Source organism: Salvelinus alpinus, chromosome 7 (genome assembly GCF_045679555.1).
Source record: "Salvelinus alpinus chromosome 7, SLU_Salpinus.1, whole genome shotgun sequence".
Taxonomy (NCBI): Eukaryota; Metazoa; Chordata; class Actinopteri; order Salmoniformes; family Salmonidae; genus Salvelinus; species Salvelinus alpinus.
Genome location: NC_092092.1, coordinates 6,654,548 through 6,673,432, shown reverse-complemented (window position 1 = coordinate 6,673,432; position 18,885 = coordinate 6,654,548). Strand labels below are relative to the sequence as shown.

At 47.4% G+C, this 18,885-nt stretch overlaps 2 protein-coding genes across 3 annotated transcripts; both read right to left on the bottom strand.

Moving 5' to 3' along the window:
- Window positions 1–631: 631 nt before the first annotated feature.
- LOC139580368 (uncharacterized) lies at window positions 632–4,345 on the bottom strand. 2 transcript variants are annotated; one of them, XM_071408984.1, is made up of 10 exons: window positions 3,595–4,345; window positions 3,331–3,507; window positions 3,179–3,240; window positions 3,010–3,096; window positions 2,881–2,922; window positions 2,639–2,812; window positions 2,524–2,559; window positions 1,871–2,425; window positions 1,478–1,589; window positions 632–1,383 (listed from the first exon to the last, which is right to left on the bottom strand). In XM_071408984.1, exons 1-7 carry the CDS (start codon window positions 3,656–3,658, stop codon window positions 2,524–2,526), a joined length of 642 nt encoding a protein of 213 aa, XP_071265085.1. In that variant the 5' UTR covers window positions 3,659–4,345; the 3' UTR covers window positions 632–1,383; window positions 1,478–1,589; window positions 1,871–2,425. The 2 variants fall into 2 exon arrangements, with proteins under 2 accessions (XP_071265085.1, XP_071265086.1); XM_071408985.1 differs by having other exon boundaries at window positions 1,871–2,559; window positions 3,179–3,213.
- Window positions 4,346–4,427: 82 nt separating this feature from the next.
- Window positions 4,428–17,918, bottom strand: LOC139580367 (fatty acid desaturase 6-like). The gene is made up of 6 exons (XM_071408983.1): window positions 16,574–17,918; window positions 11,315–11,481; window positions 11,018–11,198; window positions 9,243–9,430; window positions 6,813–6,992; window positions 4,428–6,401 (listed from the first exon to the last, which is right to left on the bottom strand). The coding sequence occupies exons 1-6, from the start codon at window positions 16,914–16,916 to the stop codon at window positions 6,252–6,254; spliced, it is 1,209 nt and encodes a 402-aa protein (XP_071265084.1). The 5' UTR covers window positions 16,917–17,918; the 3' UTR covers window positions 4,428–6,251.
- Between the last annotated feature and the right edge of the window lie 967 nt (window positions 17,919–18,885).

Sequence of the window (18,885 nt, the reverse complement as noted above, 5' to 3'; positions counted from 1 at the left end):
ATGGTATAAATTACCATGGAGATTTATTCTGTGGAGCTAGCCTGCTCCAGACCAGGCTAAATTCCAGGATCTATTTAATCTCATCCCTAATGTCAGTCAGCAGTCACCACAAATGGAAACCAATAGTTATTTCACTGCTCACTATACATTGTTATCACATATAACTAGACCCACTGTTATTATTTAAACGTTTGTGATCATTAATTTCAATGATTTTGGATAAAAAATGATTTTTAGATGATGTTGCTATCATTAGATAATTTACAGTTTCCCATAGACTATAAGGCTATATATAAAATGATAGAATATTAGGGCCACAGAGGGGAAAAAAACACAAGTCATAATATTGTAACCAGTTGTTTTAAAGGAGGACAGTTGTTAAAATGACAGATGTGGGGCATTTCGTGAAATTGTACTTCAGTATGGTTTCATAAACAAAGACATGCTGATGTGCCAGAATATTAAGTATCACATTGTCATAAGTATCAAAACTGTAAAAACAATATGTAGCTTTTCTGCAGAAAGAACCAGCCTCATAAATTTATGACTTTATCCTTTTTCTTCAGTGTGGCCCTAGTACTCTGTCATATAAACAAATACACATTCCATATGAATATAAAAACACAATGTGTAACATTATGTTCCTTTATTGAATAAGGACAAAACAAAGCAGGTAAACCATCAGCTCCTTTCGAAACTGAAGTCACAGTGACTCTACAAGATGGAAAGCACAGAATCCAAGCATATTATACAAAATGATACATACACATTCAAAGGTCTGTATATAACACACCCTGCATGTCTGCACACTAAAATAAATGCAGGACAAATCCATACACATCAACTGAACAGACAAATGAATGGATGCAGTAGCCTCCCTGCAGCCTTGTATTACACACAGTATACAGCACAAACATCATAAGAGGCCAAATTCGTCAAAAAACGAACCCAAAAAAACCCAAATTCCTCTGCCACCGCAGGACATATTTAACCAAAATTGAAAGCACACATACTAACTAAAATAATTCAACACATATTGGTCCCTCAGCAGCCGACCACTGTCGTCATCAGGGAAGATTGCCGGATTGTCCCAGTCCATGGCTGGTGGCACTCTGGGGGCCCTCTCCTTCCTCAGGCAGGCCACATTGTGGAGGACAGCACAAGCCACAGTAATATCACATGCCCTAACAGGGCTGACCCTTAATTTGTGAAGGCAGTGAAAGCGTGCCTTCAGGAGGCCAAAGGTCATTTCAACTCTGGCCCTGGTCCTGGCATGGGCATGGTTGTAGGCCTGCTGTGCTTCCTGGGGGTCTGTGAAAGGTGTCAGGAGAAAAGGCTGGCAGCCATACCCCCTGTCTCCCAGCAACACACCAGAGAATTCACCTGTCAACACAAAATCTCATCATTACTACCTCATAAACACAGTGATATTCTTGACACAGCCATGATGGTTATAAATAGGGGTTGTGTGGCTTACCTTGTGATAGGCACTGATAGATTTCAGAGGCCCGAAAGATTCTGGAGTCATGGACTGAGCCAGGCCATTTTGCCACAACATTGCTGATCACACAGTCAGCATTGCAGACCATCTGAAATCATAAGATGAGGAATATTACACCAATCAATGCACATCACTGGCAATGCAGAGTGTTCGTCAATGGACAATATCAAAAAGTTATGTTCACCTGAACATTAATGCTGTGAAAGGATTTCCTATTCACAAAATCGGCCTCATGGGCACCTGAGGGGGCTTTTATCCTTATGTGTGTGCAGTCCACTGCACCAATGACATTGGGGAAACCTGTCACACAAAGTAATGAGTATCCTACTATGTGTTAACAGTTGTCCTGTAATTTGTAGATCCTCTTACCTGCAATCATATAGAACTCCTCTTTGATGTCACAGAGTCTTCTGTGGCCAGGGAAGGAGATGAAGACATCTGCTAATGCTTTGATAGCCAGACACACACTCCTTATTGTGCGGCAAATTGTGGCCTTGTTCAGCTGTTCTGCATCCCCCACTGAGTACAGGAAGGCTCCACTAGCAAAAAAGCGCAAGGCCACACAAACCATTTGCTCCACACTCAGTGCATGGCTCCGTGCAGTGCGGTGCTTAATCCTGGGACCCAGTAGTCTGCATAGATACCTGATGCCATCTGCAGAAAACCTGTATCGTTCATATAGATGGTCATCAGGGAAGGCCAGTGGGTCCAACCGGTCCCTGAAGACCCTTTCTCGCCTGAAGGCTCTCCTCAGCACAAGTGCTTCTTCATCCACCACATCTCGCACGAATGGGCATGCCATTGTCAGAGCAGAAAGGAACACACAATTTTGGGCCTTCATATAGGCTAGTGGCCACACCTGGTGCTGGGGGGGTGGGCAAAAGAGGGCGATGCCTTATAACGATGACTTGGTTGTACTGATTGCTGGGAAAATAAAAAAAACCTTAGAAAGATGCCACCGTCCTGTGTGCTCACAATAAGAGCTCATATGTCATGGCTCACTTGACTTTACGAGAATATACCTAATTTTTATTTTGAGCTGTGTCATCTTCTTGGAGCTGGGGGAGGAAAGAAAAATAATGAATAATACATTTGTGTTACAGTTAGCATACAGTGTACATTGAAGGCATATCTCACCTCCCTCTCAAGTTTTTTTATTTCAAGGTCCAGTTTCCTAATTGTCCTCTTTTTTATTTCGGACTCCAGTGCAAGATTTTCCATCTTTTTCTTCTTGTACTGAATGTCTATGTCTGCCAGTTCTATTTGGCGCCGGAGGTGGTTGCCATACAACTTTCTGATAGCTTGTGAGCTCTGTGAACACAATACAATTAGCGCAGCTGGAATTTGGCAGGATGTGGTGTCCTTTTATTAATACGCACTATGTTGCCAGGCTGGTTTTCCCACTGTATAGCATCTGGGTCCTGTAAAAGAAATTAGATTTTTTGATTTTGATGAGGACTCCTCACCATTGTAGAGTAAATAGTACTTTCACAGTCTTAACATGATACCTCATGCCTTCTGGAATCCAGAGAGATGGTCTCCTCCTCATCATCGTCTCCATCATGTGCTGTTGCTGCTGCACTGGGGCCTTCACCCTATCACATTTAATCGGATTCATATTGAAGCTAGTAGACAAGACATGCCAGGCCTACAGTATGCCTTTGATGGAGTACTCACTGGATCAGCATCGTCTGGTGCTTGTGCTGGTGGCTCTAACAGGAACACAGTGCTGCCAGACACTGCAAGGCAATAGGTAAACCAAAGTCAGACAGTCCAAATTGATTCAATATGAATGTGGTTGTATCCCATGTAGAGATGGAAGGACATACCTTGAATGAAGCGGGTGGCATCTTGGGAGGAACCTATGCTCGTCTCTTTCCCCCCAGGGATCCCCTCTAAGACGGGCCTGCCTTTATTTAGCTCCAAGGCCATGTCCTCTGCTGGGGTAAGGTCAGCCTTTGGTGACCCACCACCCGTGCCTTGTCTGTGGGTATTCTTTTTCACTGCTAAAACAGTACAGACAATGTGTGAGCAGGCACCTTCTGGGTACAATATATGCTTGTGCTTTGTTAAATATTAGTCAGGGACCATACCATTCTGCAGAATGTTCTTGTATTTGATTTTGACCTGCTGCCATGTCCGTTTTGGCCCGTTCATGTTTAATCTACACACACACACACACACACACACACACACACACACACACACACATTTAATGGAGTCACACTGCAAAAAATTACTTGGTATTTTTGTCTTGTTTTCAGTAAAAATATCAAAAAATGTATCATAGCTTTATACAGTGTGATGGAGTTACTTTACACAATTTCACTCATATCTGCAGTGCATTTCAATTAAAAATTTAACCGTTTCATAATTACAGTACAACTGCATTTTTGGAGATGTGAATTAAATATTTGAATTGTAATTGTGATGTTTCAGCGGAGCGGTGAGTGTGTAATTGTGCACTACTTACGCATTCAGGCGGTCTGCAATACTTTGCCACGCTTTTTCTCTTTGCTTTATCACTGTGGCGGTGTTGCCTTTCTTCTTAATTATATCTTTTACCTCCTCGTATGCCTCCATGAGGATTTGTGCTTCCGACGGGGAAAAGTACGCGGCTCTAGTTGCCATGGTAAATCAGTTAATCTGTGATCTGTGGCGGGGTCTATTTGAGTGAGCCGTGAGCGCGCACCTATCCAGGATTGGTTTCACCTGGCTTAATGAATCCGTGTCTGCTCATCCTGGCTTGGTCTTTGTGCAACCAATTAAGCCTGGACGCACATGTTTTGGCTTCATTGAGCTCAGCTGAGTCATTTATCCCGGATGTCTTAATTCTACTTTTGTGCAACAGGCCCCGGGTCTCATACTACAACGTCTCAGTTTAAGGGACATTTCTCAGAATGAAAACATAGCACAATGGCACAGACATGATTCATTGATTTATTTCATATTTACTGTCATTTCAGTGCAAACAACAGTTTTCTGTTTCAGACACTAAAAAAATTAACACCAGCAACACCATCGGTCTGTGGTAAATACACACCAGCAACACCATCGGTCTGTGGTAAATACACACCAGCAACACCATCGGTCTGTGGTAAATACACACCAGCAACACCATCGGTCTGTGGTAAATACACACCAGCAACACCATCGGTCTGTGGTAAATACACACCAGCAACACCATCGGTCTGTGGTAAATACACACTAGCAACACCATCGGTCTGTGGTAAATACACACCAGCAACACCATCGGTCTGTGGTAAATACTCACCAGCAACACCATCGGTCTGTGGTAAATACACACCAGCAACACCATCGGTCTGTGGTAAATACTCACCAGCAACACCATCGGTCTGTGGTATATACACACCAGCAACACCATCGGTCTGTGGTAAATACTCACCAGCAACACCATCGGTCTGTGGTAAATACACACCAGCAACACCATCGGTCTGTGGTAAATACACACCAGCAACACCATCGGTCTGTGGTAAATACACACCAGCAACACCATCGGTCTGTGGTAAATACTCACCAGCAACACCATCGGTCTGTGGTAAATACACACCAGCAACACCATCGGTCTGTGGTAAATACACACCAGCAACACCATCGGTCTGTGGTAAATACACACCTGGTCTGATTCATCTCCTCAGTCAGTTAGACATATTCAGAATGTGTCCTAAATGTCACCCTACTCCATGTAGTGCACTAGTTTGGATGAGAGACCTATGAGCCTTGATCAAAAGTAGTGCACTAGTTTGGACGAGAGGCCTATGAGCCTTGGTCAAAAGTAGTGGACTACTTTGGACGGAAGGCCTATGAGCCTTGGTCAAAAGTAGTGCACTAGTTTGGACGATAGCCCTATGAGCCTTGGTCAAAAGTAGTGGACTAGTTTGGACGAGAGGCATATGAGCCTTGGTCAAAAGTAGTGCACTAGTTTGGACGATAGCCCTATGAGCCTTGGACAAAAGTAGTGCACTAGTTTGCACGATAGCCCTATGAGCCTTGGTCAAAAGTAGTGGACTAGTTTGGACGAGAGGCCTATGAGCCTTGGTCAAAAGTAGTGGACTAGTTTGGACGAAAGGCCTATGAGCATTGGTCAAAAGTAGTGGACTAGTTTGGACGAGAGGCCTATGAGCCTTGGTCAAAAGTAGTGGACTAGTTTGGACGAAAGGCCTATGAGCATTGGTCAAAAGTAGTGGACTAGTTTGGACGAGAGGCCTATGAGACTTGAAATCAAAAAGACATCTGTAGCAGGTATCAAAAGGTTTTTCAATTACATCACATTGATATTATCTGTTTAATATTGTTAAATGTTCATATGATTTGGACACTGTCTAGGTTATGTGGTGTGTTTTTGTATTGTTTTATTGCTATGATAGATCACATAAGGGAACAATACACGTCAGTTTATGAAAATATGTATGTACCATAAAATGCCTGAAGTACACACATTGTCTTGAATAGAGATCATTGGTAGCTATCATGTCTTAGATTATGAAGACAAACGGACAATGTATTTGTTACAATTAATTTTGTCGTTTTTCCACGGGAATAATTGATGAATTTGCAGCTGTGTTAGTTTGAGCTTGTCCTCTTATTGATCCTCCTAGATAGGACAGTGTTAACAATCTGTTATTCCAATGACAGCATACAGCAGCATGGGTTAGTTAGTAGGTGCATGTCATCCTCCACCTCTGCCCTCTCTCTGTCTCCCTCTCTCCTCTCCCCTTTCCCCCCTCCATCATTGCACCCCCACCAGCTCGGTGATGGGCGGGGCGAACACCATGAGCTCCTGGTACTTGTGAAAGAAGAGCTGCAGGCGGGAGAGATATGTGTCTTCCTGGTATGGGAGCTCCTTCTCCTTTAGATACTGGGACACGATGGGCTTTACCTGAGAGGAGAGGAGGGAGGAAAGGAAATAGGTTCATATCGATCACATTTATTTTATCAAGACATTTTTTTGTTACATCAGCAGTTGTCATAAAGTTCCACGTAGTTAAGAGGTGAAAGTGAATGTAATTTTCTTTAAAGAAGCTTATTTAATTCATGTATATTTGACAGATATACTGTTATTGTAATGTAAGCAAGGTTGGGGTCAATTCCATTTCAATTTGATCAATTCCTCATAGCTTTTCAATTAGTAATGTGAAATGGAATTGGCCCCGATCCTGACTTCCCCCCACACATATTTGACAGACACACTGTCTGTGTCCTATGGTATCCTATTCCCTAGGTAGTGCACTACTTTTGACCTGAGCCCTATGGGGAATAGGGTGCCATTTGGGACACAAACACATTGTACCTTGAGACACATGTTGTCAGAGAGGAAGGGAAACAGGTGGTGCTCCACGTGACAGTTGATGAGGGAGTGTCCGAAGGTCCAGTCCAGCAGGGGGTTCCGGGGAAGGTTCAGAACTCCGTGGGTCATCTGGTAAATCCTCTTGGGCCGGCGGGTCGGGGAGAACATAGACAGGCCGATGTGCTGTACGGAACAGGAGAGGACGGTTTAAATGGAAAGATCTGCTCAGGGGGTGTGTGAAACCCGGCTGATTCAGTGAAGAGAAAGATACCCAGAGAGAAACTGTTGGCATGTTGTTGCTGCCCTGGACACATTCACGATATAGTAGAAAGTTGGGATGCAGAGTCCAGCATGATCGGGCTGCTGGAGGTCTACCTATAGACATTATTATTCATCTCTATGGGCCCATCCAATCAGTTACATACTTCTGCAATGGTGTCAACAGTACAGGGCCAGAGAGGGACAGTCACTGTGGGAGTACCGGGGAGGATGGGGACAACAGTACAGGGCCAGAGAGGGACAGTCACCATGGGAGTACCGGGGAGGATGGGGACAACAGTACAGGGCCAGAGAGGGACAGTCACTGTGGGAGTACCGGGGAGGATGGGGACAACAGTACAGGGCCAGAGAGGGACAGTCACCGTGGGAGTACCGGGGAGGATGGGGACAACAATACAGGGCCAGAGAGGGACAGTCACCGTGGGAGTACCAGGGAGGATGGGGACAACAGTACAGGGCCAGGGAGGGACAGTCACTGTGGGAGTACCGGGGAGGATGGGGACAACAGTACAGGGCCAGAGAGGGACAGTCACCGTGGGAGTACCGGGGAGGATGGGGACAACAGTACAGGGCCAGAGAGGGACAGTCACCGGGGGAGTACCGGGGAGGATGGGGACAACAGTACAGGGCCAGAGAGGGACAGTCACCGTGGGAGTACCGGGGAGGATGGGGACAACAGTACAGGGCCAGAGAGGGACAGTCACCGTGGGAGTACCGGGGAGGATGGGGACAACAGTACAGGGCCAGAGAGGGACAGTCACCGTGGGAGTACCGGGGAGGATGGGGACAACAATACAGGGCCAGAGAGGGACAGTCACCGTGGGAGTACCGGGGAGGATGGGGACAACAATACAGGGCCAGGGAGGGACAGTCACCGTGGGAGTACCGGGGAGGATGGGGACAACAATACAGGGCCAGAGAGGGACAGTCACCGTGGGAGTACCGGGGAGGATGGGGACAACAATACAGGGCCAGAGAGGGACAGTCACCGTGGGAGTACTGGGGAGGATGGGGACAACAATACAGGGCCAGAGAGGGACAGTCACCGTGGGAGTACTGGGGAGGATGGGGACAACAATACAGGGCCAGAGAGGGACAGTCACCGTGGGAGTACCGGGGAGGATGGGGACAACAATACAGGGCCAGAGAGGGACAGTCACCGTGGGAGTACCGGGGAGGATGGGGACAATAATACAGGGCCAGAGAGGGACAGTCACCGTGGGAGTACCGGGGAGGATGGGGACAACAATACAGGGCCAGAGAGGGACAGTCACCGTGGGAGTACCGGGGAGGATGGGGACAACAATACAGGGCCAGAGAGGGACAGTCACCGTGGGAGTACCGGGGAGGATGGGGACAACAATAGCAAACAGTACAACAACATACTATTAGGGGAAGAGGTTTTTTCCTTCAGGTTTAGTACTCAACCCTGAAGGACGTAAGGACTGCCTCCCAGATTGCACCCTATTCCCATTTTAGTGCCCTACTTTAGACCAGGGCCCTATGGCACCGTATTCCCATTTTAGTGCGCTACTTTTGACACAAGTGTTCCCTCCCCCCAACCTCTACCCCATGGGTTTAACTACACCAATAACCACTGTTTCATTCAATCCCACTTCAAAAAAAACTTTTGTACTCATTAACACAATAGACTGGAAACGAAAGGCTCCGTCTGGGAAAGTTATGCATGAATGGGTTTTTTTCTTCTGTAGCCTTTGAACTGCCTGAAATGTTAGATTTCCTGGTAGAAGCTGTGAGGACACAATGGTGCATTGTGAAGTGTGGAGGAGGGGGGGGGGGAGCTTTTTCTACGAAAGACTGAGTTAACAGTTTGACCCAAATACTAATCAACCCAAATAATGACCAGATCAGCATTACCCATTTATTCCTGACTTTGATGTTATCGAATCAAATCAAACTTTATTTGTCACAAATACAACAAGTGTAGACTTTACCTTGAAATGTTTCCTTACAAGCCCTTATTAACCAACAGTGCAGTTCAAGAAAGAGTTAAGAAAATATTTACCAAATAAACTAAAGTAAAAAATAATAAAAAAGTAACACAATTTAGTCAAGTGTGTGTGTGTGCATGCGTGCGTCCGTCCATCCGTCCGTCCGTCCGTGTGTGTACATGCGTGTCGTTCACCATCTCACCTGGAAGATGTTAACGTGTATGTAGGGTATAGAGAACATGGCCCTGCAGAGCAGCATGCAGAGGAGGCTGCTGTACGCACGCTGGAACCCAGACACATGCATCAGTAGCCAGTATTGAGAGTAGAAGCCCAGGAACACCAGCAGGACTGTCCTCAGGGCCTGGCTCACCGAGTGGTCCTTCAGCTGACCTACAGGACACACACAGACCGGGGGGGGGGGGAGGCTCGTTTGAGTGGTAGGTTGAAAGCAACCGTCTGTAGAGGAGTGAAGTCGGGGGGGGGGGGGGGGGCGCATCTACGACAGTAATGTGGTTTTCCAACTGCAAGGCTCAGTGATGTTGTTCTTTATAATGACCAGATAAACATGTCTCCAACCACAATATCATACACTCACTGACTATATGTGTGTAAAGAAAAACCCTTGAATGAGTAGGTGTGTCCAATCTTTTCACTGGTACTGTATGTGTGTACGTTGTACAATCAATTGGTGAGAGAGAGAGAGAGAGAGAGAGAGAGAGAGAGAGAGAGATTGAGAGAGAGATTGAGAGAGAGAGAGTGAGAGAAGGAGAGAAGGAGAGAAGGAGAGAAGGAGAGAGAGAGAGAGAGAGAGAGAGAGAGAGAGAGAGAGAGAGAGAGAGAGAGAGAGAGAGAGAGAGAGAGAGAGAGAGAGAGAGAGAGAGAGAGAGAGAGAGAGAGAGAGAGAGAGAGAGAGAGAGAGAGAGAGAGAGAGAGAGACTCAAATATCACATTAATTTGTTTTTATATCCACTGTGCACATGAGATGCGGCGCAGTTGGTTCCTGTTTCAGTCATGTCTTTGGTCACGTTAAGCGTGGGTCAAATAAAAACAGCCTAATGATTGGTTGACGATAGATCCTCCCACAATGCAGCCGATGGCTGCCAGATGAAGTTAGTGAAGAGAAACTGCAGAAACTTGCAGTCAGAACTTCATGACCTTTGATCATATGATTTTTGTAAAGTTCATGCAGTCGATATGTAGGCGCAAGTCTGAGAATTTTTTCTCCCAATAATGCAACACACCTTTCAAAGTAAATTGTCGTAAGTGATCCACTCGAAAGCGCACGAGGACATCACAGTTAGATACAGTCACAGTCAGGGACACACACAATCAGTTACAACACACAGTCAGATACAGTCACACGACAGGGACAGAGACAAGGACAGGAACAAGGGCAGAGATAGAGACAAGGGACAAAGGGGCAGGGACCAGAGACCAGAGACCAGAGACCAGAGACCGGAGACCGGGGACAGAGACCAGAGACCAGAGACCAGAGACCAGAGACCAGAGACCAGAGACCAGAGACCAGAGACCAGAGACCAGAGACCAGGTACCAGGGACCAGGGACCAGGGACCAGGGACCAGGGACCAGGGACAGGGACAGGGACAGGGACAGGGACAGGGACAGGGACAGGGACAGGGACAGAGACAGGGACCAGAGAGAAACAGAGACACACACACAGATACAGACACAGACAATTCCACCATCACAGCCTGGAGTGAAAATATCAATGTAAATAAGAAGGGGCCTAAACAATAATGTTATTGTCAGCCTTTCAAACATGATTAGCTTAACACAGGTCTCAACATGTTCCTGTTTCAAACAACAGCAACCTAACAGCGACAGAGCATGATGTAACCTACACCTGGAAACACACACACACACACACACACACACACACACACACACACACACACACACACACACACACACACACACACACACACACACACACACAGACCCTGTATTTGCCTCACCTAGAGCCACCAGAGGAGTGATAATGGGTACAGTCAGGGGTGCGATGAACAGGTAGACGCTCCGGGGTAGACAGGGTATCTTCCAGGTGCTGGAGTCACCCAGGCCGATCACGTTGGTGTGGGCATGATGCATCTTAATGTGGCCTGTTACACCTGCCCTTGCAGTGAACGACCCACACACCTGGACAGACAGATAGCTGAATTACTAGCTGAAAATTCAGCAATTATGCCATCTATCTGGTGACATTAGATCACAGATGCCCCCCCCCCCCCCCCACCCCTCTCACTCTCTCTTACCTCTATGAAGAACACGGCCCAGAACTCGGCCCAGGCAGGGGACTCGCTCAGCGATCCGTGGCTGGCCAGGTGGGTTCCTTTAACGGTAATGACAGCGTGGGACACCCCCATCAGCACCATGCCCAGGACAAACACCAGGACCTGGGATGAGCCCAGCAGCAGAAAGGCTGGAGGAGAAACGAAGAAGGGGAGATGAGTAGAGAAAATGAGGAGAGAGGGATATGGGGATGGAGATATGTAGTTGAGGAGATGAGGAGAGAGGGATATGGGGATGGAGAGATGTAGTTGAGGAGAGAGGGATATGGGGATGGAGAGATGTAGTTGAGGAGAGAGGGATATGGGGAAGGAGAGATGTAGTTGAGGAGATGAGGAGAGAGGGATATGGGGATGGAGAGATGTAGATGAGGGGAGAGGGATATGGGGAAGGAGAGGTGTCATTGAGGAGATAAGGAGAGAGGGATATGGGGATGGAGAGATGTAGTTGAGGAGAGAGGGATATGGGGAAGGAGAGATGTAGTTGAGGAGAGAGGGATATGGGGAAGGAGAGATGTAGTTGAGTAGATGAGGAGAGAGGGATATGGGGAAGGAGTTGGGAGGAAATGGGGTCAAACAAAGAGTGGAAAGTTTACACGTTGTTCTAGATGCAAATATTCCACATTATGGAATGTAGAATAGGCAAACATCTAGCCGTTAGCGTTAGCCTGGTCCCAGATCTATTTTTCATGCCTTGCCAACTGCTATGGTCATTGTCATGACAAACAGCTCTGCGACCAGGCTACATAAATAAGCATAAAATAGATCTTCATTAGACAATTTTGCAACACAGTTCCACTCCATTCTACTCCTGCCATTTGAAACTCATTAGAGAACAGCTTCCCTGAACATTCTATTCTGCTATCAAGCACGTGGTATCCGTTTCTGGTCCTGACCCTTCTCCTCTGGAGGACCTTGTTTGGCCAGATGACTCAAATCTGGGATTACTTTACAGCCATAATCCTTCATGTTTTTGTACAGTGGATTTCTCACTTCCCTTCTCTCTGTGTATTTACAACACATCTGCATGTTACACAGGATGTGGTAAACCTATACAAATATGTTTTACCTTTATAAAGACTATAAGGCGTTAGCCTGGTTTAACCAGACTAAATGTTACTCTCACTATTGAACCAATTGTCAACCTGGCTAAAACCCAGTGAGCAAAATTGTTTGAAAAGATGTCATTTCAACCAGTTTTGCCGTTGTTAGACAGGTGTATCACGACTCAGGATATGACCCAGACGCAGACACAGGAGGCGGATTGTTCGGTTCTCAGAATATTTATTATAACAAAGGGGCAGGCAAAGGGCAGGTCGAGGGCAGGCAGAGGTTCGTAATCCAAGGCAGAGTCAATCAGGGACAGAACAGCAGGCAGGCTCAAGACAGGCAGAGAGGTCAGAACCGGGAAGACTAGAAAACAAGAACTTGAGATCAGGAGAAACACGCTCGTAAGACCTGACAAAACAAGACAAACTGGCAAAAGGAGACAAAGGGCTGTGAGACAGAGGTTTAATCCTAGACACGTGAAAAGTGGAATGTATACGGAGGGTGAGGGGCTATAGAAGGTGAACAGCAGTGGGGCTAAGGATGTTAGAGATGGGGGGAAAGGGCTGATAAAGCAGGGGTAAAGTTTGCGGAACTCCATCCGGAGGGGCAGATCCCGAGTGGAAAGCCACACCCTCTGCCCGAGACGATACCTGGAGGTGGTCTTGATAAGAGCGGACCGGGCTCTCTTCCAGGTACAGCGACAGCGGCGGACAAACATCTGGGCAGAGGGTATGCTGACTTCTTCCTCTTGCTCAGGGAAGAGCAGGGGCTGATATCCCAAGGAACACTCGAAAGGCGAGAGACCAGTGGCCGAGCAGGGAAGGGTGTTGTGGACGTATTCCACCCAAACAAGTTGCTTGCTCCAGTTGATGGGGTTGGCGGAGATGAGGCAACAAAGAGCCGTCACAAGGTCCTGATTGGCTCGCTCCAACTGGCCGTTAGACTGGGGATGAAAACCGGATGACAGGCTGGCTGATGACCCGATGAGGGTGAAGAACGCCTTCCAGAATCGGGACGAGAACTGAGGACCGCGGTCAGAGACCATGTCGACCAGAAGTCCATGGATCTGGAAGACGTGCTGCATCCTGAGCTGGGCCGTCTCCTTGCCTGAGGGTAACTTGGGAAGGGGAATGAAATGGGCGGCTTTGGAAAACCTATCCACCACCAAAAGGAAAGTGGTGTTGCCATCTGATGGAGGAAGACCAGTGACGAAGTCCAGGGATATATGGGACCAGGGGTGGTGAGGAACAGGGAGTGGTTGAAGGAGGCCAGCCGGAGCTTGCCGTGGAGTCTTATTCTGTGCACACACAGTACAGGCGGCGACGAATGTAAAGACGTCAGGAACCATGGTGGGGCACCAAAAACTTTGTCGGATGAAAGCCAGGGTCCAACGGGAACCAGAGGAATGCACCCATTTCAGGACCGGGAGAAAGGGCAGAGTCTGGGACAAACATCTGGTTACAGACCAGGCTCTCTATACCCCAGATGACTGCAGCCGCTAGACAGGAGGTACGGAGGATGGTCTCGGGGTCAGATGGTGTAGCAACGGGCTATACAGGCATGAGAGCGCGTCAGGCTTCACATTCTTGGACCCAGGGCCCATCGAGCCTGCCTTGAGTTGAGGCGCTTAGCGGTGCAGAGATATTCCAGGTTCTTATGGTCAGTCCACACTAAGAATGGATGTTCCGCCCCCTCTAACCAGCGCCTCCACTCCTCCAACGCCATTCTGACCACGAGTAGTTCTCGATTTCCCACGTCATAGTTCCTCTCAGCGACATTAAGGAAAGTACAGGGATGCAGCTTTTGATCCTGGGCAGAACGCTGAGACTCGACCTCCACCACAAACTGACGGGACAGGTCCGGATGAATTAAGATGGGAGCTGTAGTGAATCGATGCTTGAGGTCCGAGAACACCTGGTCAGCTGCTGGAGACCACGTGAACGGAACCTTGGGAGAGGTGAGTGCTCAGATAGGGGAAGCTAGGGTGCTGTAACCCCGGATGAAACGGCGGTAAAAATGAGCAAACCCCAGGAAACATTGCAGCTGCACTCTGGATGTGGGTTGAGGCCAATATCCCACCGCTTTCATCTTGTCAGAATCCATCTGAATATTTCCTGCAGCGATGACGTATCCTAGGAAGGAGATGGTGGAGCGACGGAGGTCACATTTATCTGCTTTAACAAAAAATCTGGTTCTCCAGGAGACGCTGAAGTACCTGTCGGACGTGGAGGACGTGCTCTTGAGCTGAACGGGAAAAAACAGGGATGTCGTCAAGGTAGACAAACACAAACCGGTTCAACATGTCACGGAGCACATCATTGACCAGGGCCTGGAACACTGTGGTAGAGTTGGTCAGTCCGAATGGCATAACAAGGTACTCGTAGTGCCCGCTAGCCGTGTTAAAAGCTGTCTTCCATTCGTCTCCTTCCCGTATCCGAACCAGATGGTAGGTCCAACTTCAAGAAGATCGTCACCCACAGGAGAGGCTTGAAAGCTGAGGAGATGAGTGGTAGAGGGTAAAGTTTTTTAACCGTGATGTCATTAAGGCCCCGGTAGTCGATACACGGACGCAGGGTTTTGTCCTTCTTCTCCACAAAGAGAAGACGGAGGCACATTGGCACAGTTGAAGTAGCTTCCGAGCAGCCTCTCTCCAACGGAGAATCGAACACCTTTCTAACCTCCGCCACAAAAAAGCGTGGTCATCGCATGCTGCGAGAGTCCTTCCATAAGGGTTTGAAGTAACTCCTCGTGTCTTCCAATCGCAGCTCCTTGGAAGGAGACAGCGTTGCGGAGCTGGTCCGAGTCTGCTGGGTCAGTCATGGCCAGTTCGTACTATCACAACTCAGGATATGACCCAGATGCAGACACAGGAGGCGGATTGTTCGGTTCTCAGAATATTTATTATAACAAAGGGACATGCAAAGGGCACGTCGATGGCAGACAGAGGTTCGTAATCCAAGGCAAAGTCAATCAGGGACAGAACGGCAGGCAGGTTCAGGTTCAGGGCAGGCAGAAAGGTTAGAATCAGGAAGACTAGAAAGGTTAGAATCGGGAAGATTAGAAAACAAGAACTTGAGAACAGGAGAAACAGGAAACACTCTGGTAAGACCTGGCAAAACAAGACAAACTGGCAACAGATAAACAGAAAACACAGGTATAAATACACAGAGGATAATGGGGATAATGGGGAAAATGGGAGACACCTGGTGGGGGCTGGAGACAAGCACAAGACAGGTGTTTCAGATCAAGCTGTGACACGGTGTCTTACCTTGTGAACTGAATGTGGTAAAACTATGCTATATGTTTACCTTTAGTATATAATAATTCCATTTAGCAGACACTTTTATCGAAAGCGACTTACAGTCATGAATGCATACGTTTTCATGTGGGTGGACCCAGCGGCAATCGAACCCACAATCATGGCATTTCAAGCGCCACGCTCTACCAACTGAGCCAGAGAGGACCACTATAAAGTCTGTGAGACGGGTGTATGTATTGCAGTGTGCAGGTAGATGTCTTACCTGGGGGTAGGATGAACTGAATGAGGTAAACCTACACTATATAAATATACTGTATAATAACATGTTGGCCTTGATAAAGGTGTATGAAGTGTGTGAGACAGGTGTATGAAGTGTGTGAGACAGGTGTATGGAGTGTGTGAGACAGGTGTATGGAGTGTGTGAGACAGGTGTGTGAGACAGGTGTATGGAGTGTGTGAGACAGGTGTATGGAGTGTGTGAGACAGGTGTATGGAGTGTGTGAGACAGGTGCATGGAGTGTGTGAGACAGGTGTATGGAGTGTGTGAGACAGGTGTTTGGAGTGTGTGAGACAGGTGTATGGAGTGTGTGAGACAGGTGTATGGAGTGTGTGAGACAGGTGTATGGAGTGTGTGAGACAGGTGTATGGAGTGTGTGAGACAGGTGCATGGAGTGTGTGAGACAGGTGTATGGAGTGTGTGAGACAGGTGTATGGAGTGTGTGAGACAGGTGTATGGAGTGTGTGGGACAGGTGCATGGAGTGTGTGAGACAGGTGTATGGAGTGTGTGAGACAGGTGTATGGAGTGTGTGAGACAGGTGTATGGAGTGTGTGAGACAGGTGTATGGAGTGTGTGAGACAGGTGTATGGAGTGTGTGAGACAGGTGTATGGAGTGTGTGAGACAGGTGTATGGATTACCTGGAGGTAACAGGAGAAAGGCCAGGACCAGGATAGTGATGTCGATGCCTCTCCTCTCCCACCAGCTACTCTCCTTCACTGTCTTCTGAACCAAACGGGTCAGCTCCATCATCAGCGACTCTTTATCCGTCCCCTTTCCCCCTTCCTTCATCATCTCTCCATTCTCCTTCCTCCTCTCCTTAACCCCGGTCTCTCCATTCTCTTTCCCTCTGTCCATGTCCTGTTTGGAGTTTACAGGGTTTATTTGGAATAAGGCCTCTCTACCCTCCCAGGGTTTAGCATCCATCTCTCCTCCTCCTCCAGCCCTCTGTTCTTCCCTCCATTCCTCCGGTACATTCTGCATTTCAGCTCCCTTTGTGCCTCCCTCCTGACCAACAACAAAGTACGGTAAAAGCGACAGTGCTCGGTGTATGCAGCGGCTGTATGGACGGTCTCATAGGCAGCGGCTGTATGGACGGTCTCATAGGCAGCGGCCAGACTCTGAGGATAGTAGCCTGGACATTGTGCCCTGAACACAAAGGGTCCGGACTGAAGTAAACATGACAGGAAGTTCAGCTCCTTTACAACCACTCCAACAGTTCTCACCTTCCTTTTCTCCTTCTAATACAAGCTGCGGTGTGTACTCCCCTCCTCCTCTCCTCCTCCACTTCTCTCCTCCTCCTCTCCTCTTCCCCACTTCTCCTCTCCTCTTCTCCTCCTCTCCTCTTCTCCTCCTCTACTCTTCTCCAACACGCTGTGTACTTCTCTCTTTCCCCGTCCTCCTCCTTTTCTTCTCTGTGTTCTCTCTCTCTCTCTCCTTTCTCTCCTCTCCTCCTCCTCCTCTTCTTCTCTGTGTTCTCTCTCTCTCCTCTCCTCTTCTTCTCTGTGCTCTCTCTCTCTCTCCTTTCTCTCCTCTCCTCCTCCTCTTCTTATCTGTGTTCTCTCTCTCTCCTTTCTCTCTTCTCCTCTCTCCTTGTCAGGTTGTTCCTGTAGTGCAGTCCTTGTTTAATACAGCAGCAGCTCTGGGAACGTCCTGTGGCTTCTATGGGTGTGAGTTAAGTGAGCCGGGGCAAGTCCCTGTGTCACACACCACACACAAAGCCATGCATCCTGCACGGACACACACAACTCTATACCCTGCAGCTGCTCAGCTCCAGAAATGATTCTGCTGCTTATTCCCTCTCTCTTCACCGAAGCTCCTCATGCATACTGCAGGTCCCTCCCCTGCAGTCCTCGTTTCCCCTCCCCCTCCTTTCTTTCCTCCCTCTCTCATCCCTGTTGTAACCTTGGCAGAGGGCCTGGGAAAGGAGGAGGAGGGGGAGTGGGGGAAAGGGGGGCTAAGTCAGGAGGAGAAGATTAGCAGCGACTGCTTAGTGCTCACTGTGTAGAGAGAGAGAGAGAGACAGAGACAGAGAGACAGAGAGAGAGAGATGAGTAGATTAGTGTTTTAATGGGCTGTTGGCCAGTGTTCTTTGCTGGCCAGGTACAGTGTTGGCTGCAGTGCTCTTAATGATTTAAGGGAATAGGAGCGCTGGTGGGATCCTGAGTGAACTGGACTACCACTAAAACTGGTTTAGCAGAGTGCAGGGTTGTGTTCAGTTGAGCACACTTGGCAAAATGTTTCGCAATGGAAAACTCAAATAATAGTTCTCACCATTTAAAAAATATTTTCTCTCTAATTGAACACGACCCAGGGGACATCAGAGCACTAGGCTATCAGACCTTCCCTCTACATCAACTCTGTCTTGTTCTAATCAGAACAGGAGCTGTCAGTCATGTTATCACACTGGTAACACGGGTGACAGAAACAGTAGGAAGACCTACCCAGCTCAATCATCTTTATAATTACAGTTGAAATGACCAAGATATTAACAAACAGCATCAAAAAAGTTACTTCATCAATTGTAATACACATTTTTAATAACTGTTGTGGGTGAGAGTACATCCAAACATGACTTATGTTGTATTCCAAAGGTTGTATCCACACATTTTCGACTTGCAGTAGTGAGTGCATACATAATCATTGAAGTTACATACAAAACACATTGTATTTGTCACAAGCGCCGAATACAACAGGTGTAGACCTTACCGTGAAATGCTTACTTACAAGCCTTTAACCAACAATGCAGTTCAAGAAATAGAGTTAAGAAAATATTTACTAAATAAACTAAAGTAAAAAAAATTAAATCAAAAAGTGACACCAGAAAATTACATAACAATATCTGTTATATACAGGGGGAACCGAGTCACCGAGTCAATGTGCGGGGGTACAGGTTAGTCGAGGTAATTTATAAAGTGACTATGCATAGATAATAAACAGCGAGCAGCAGATG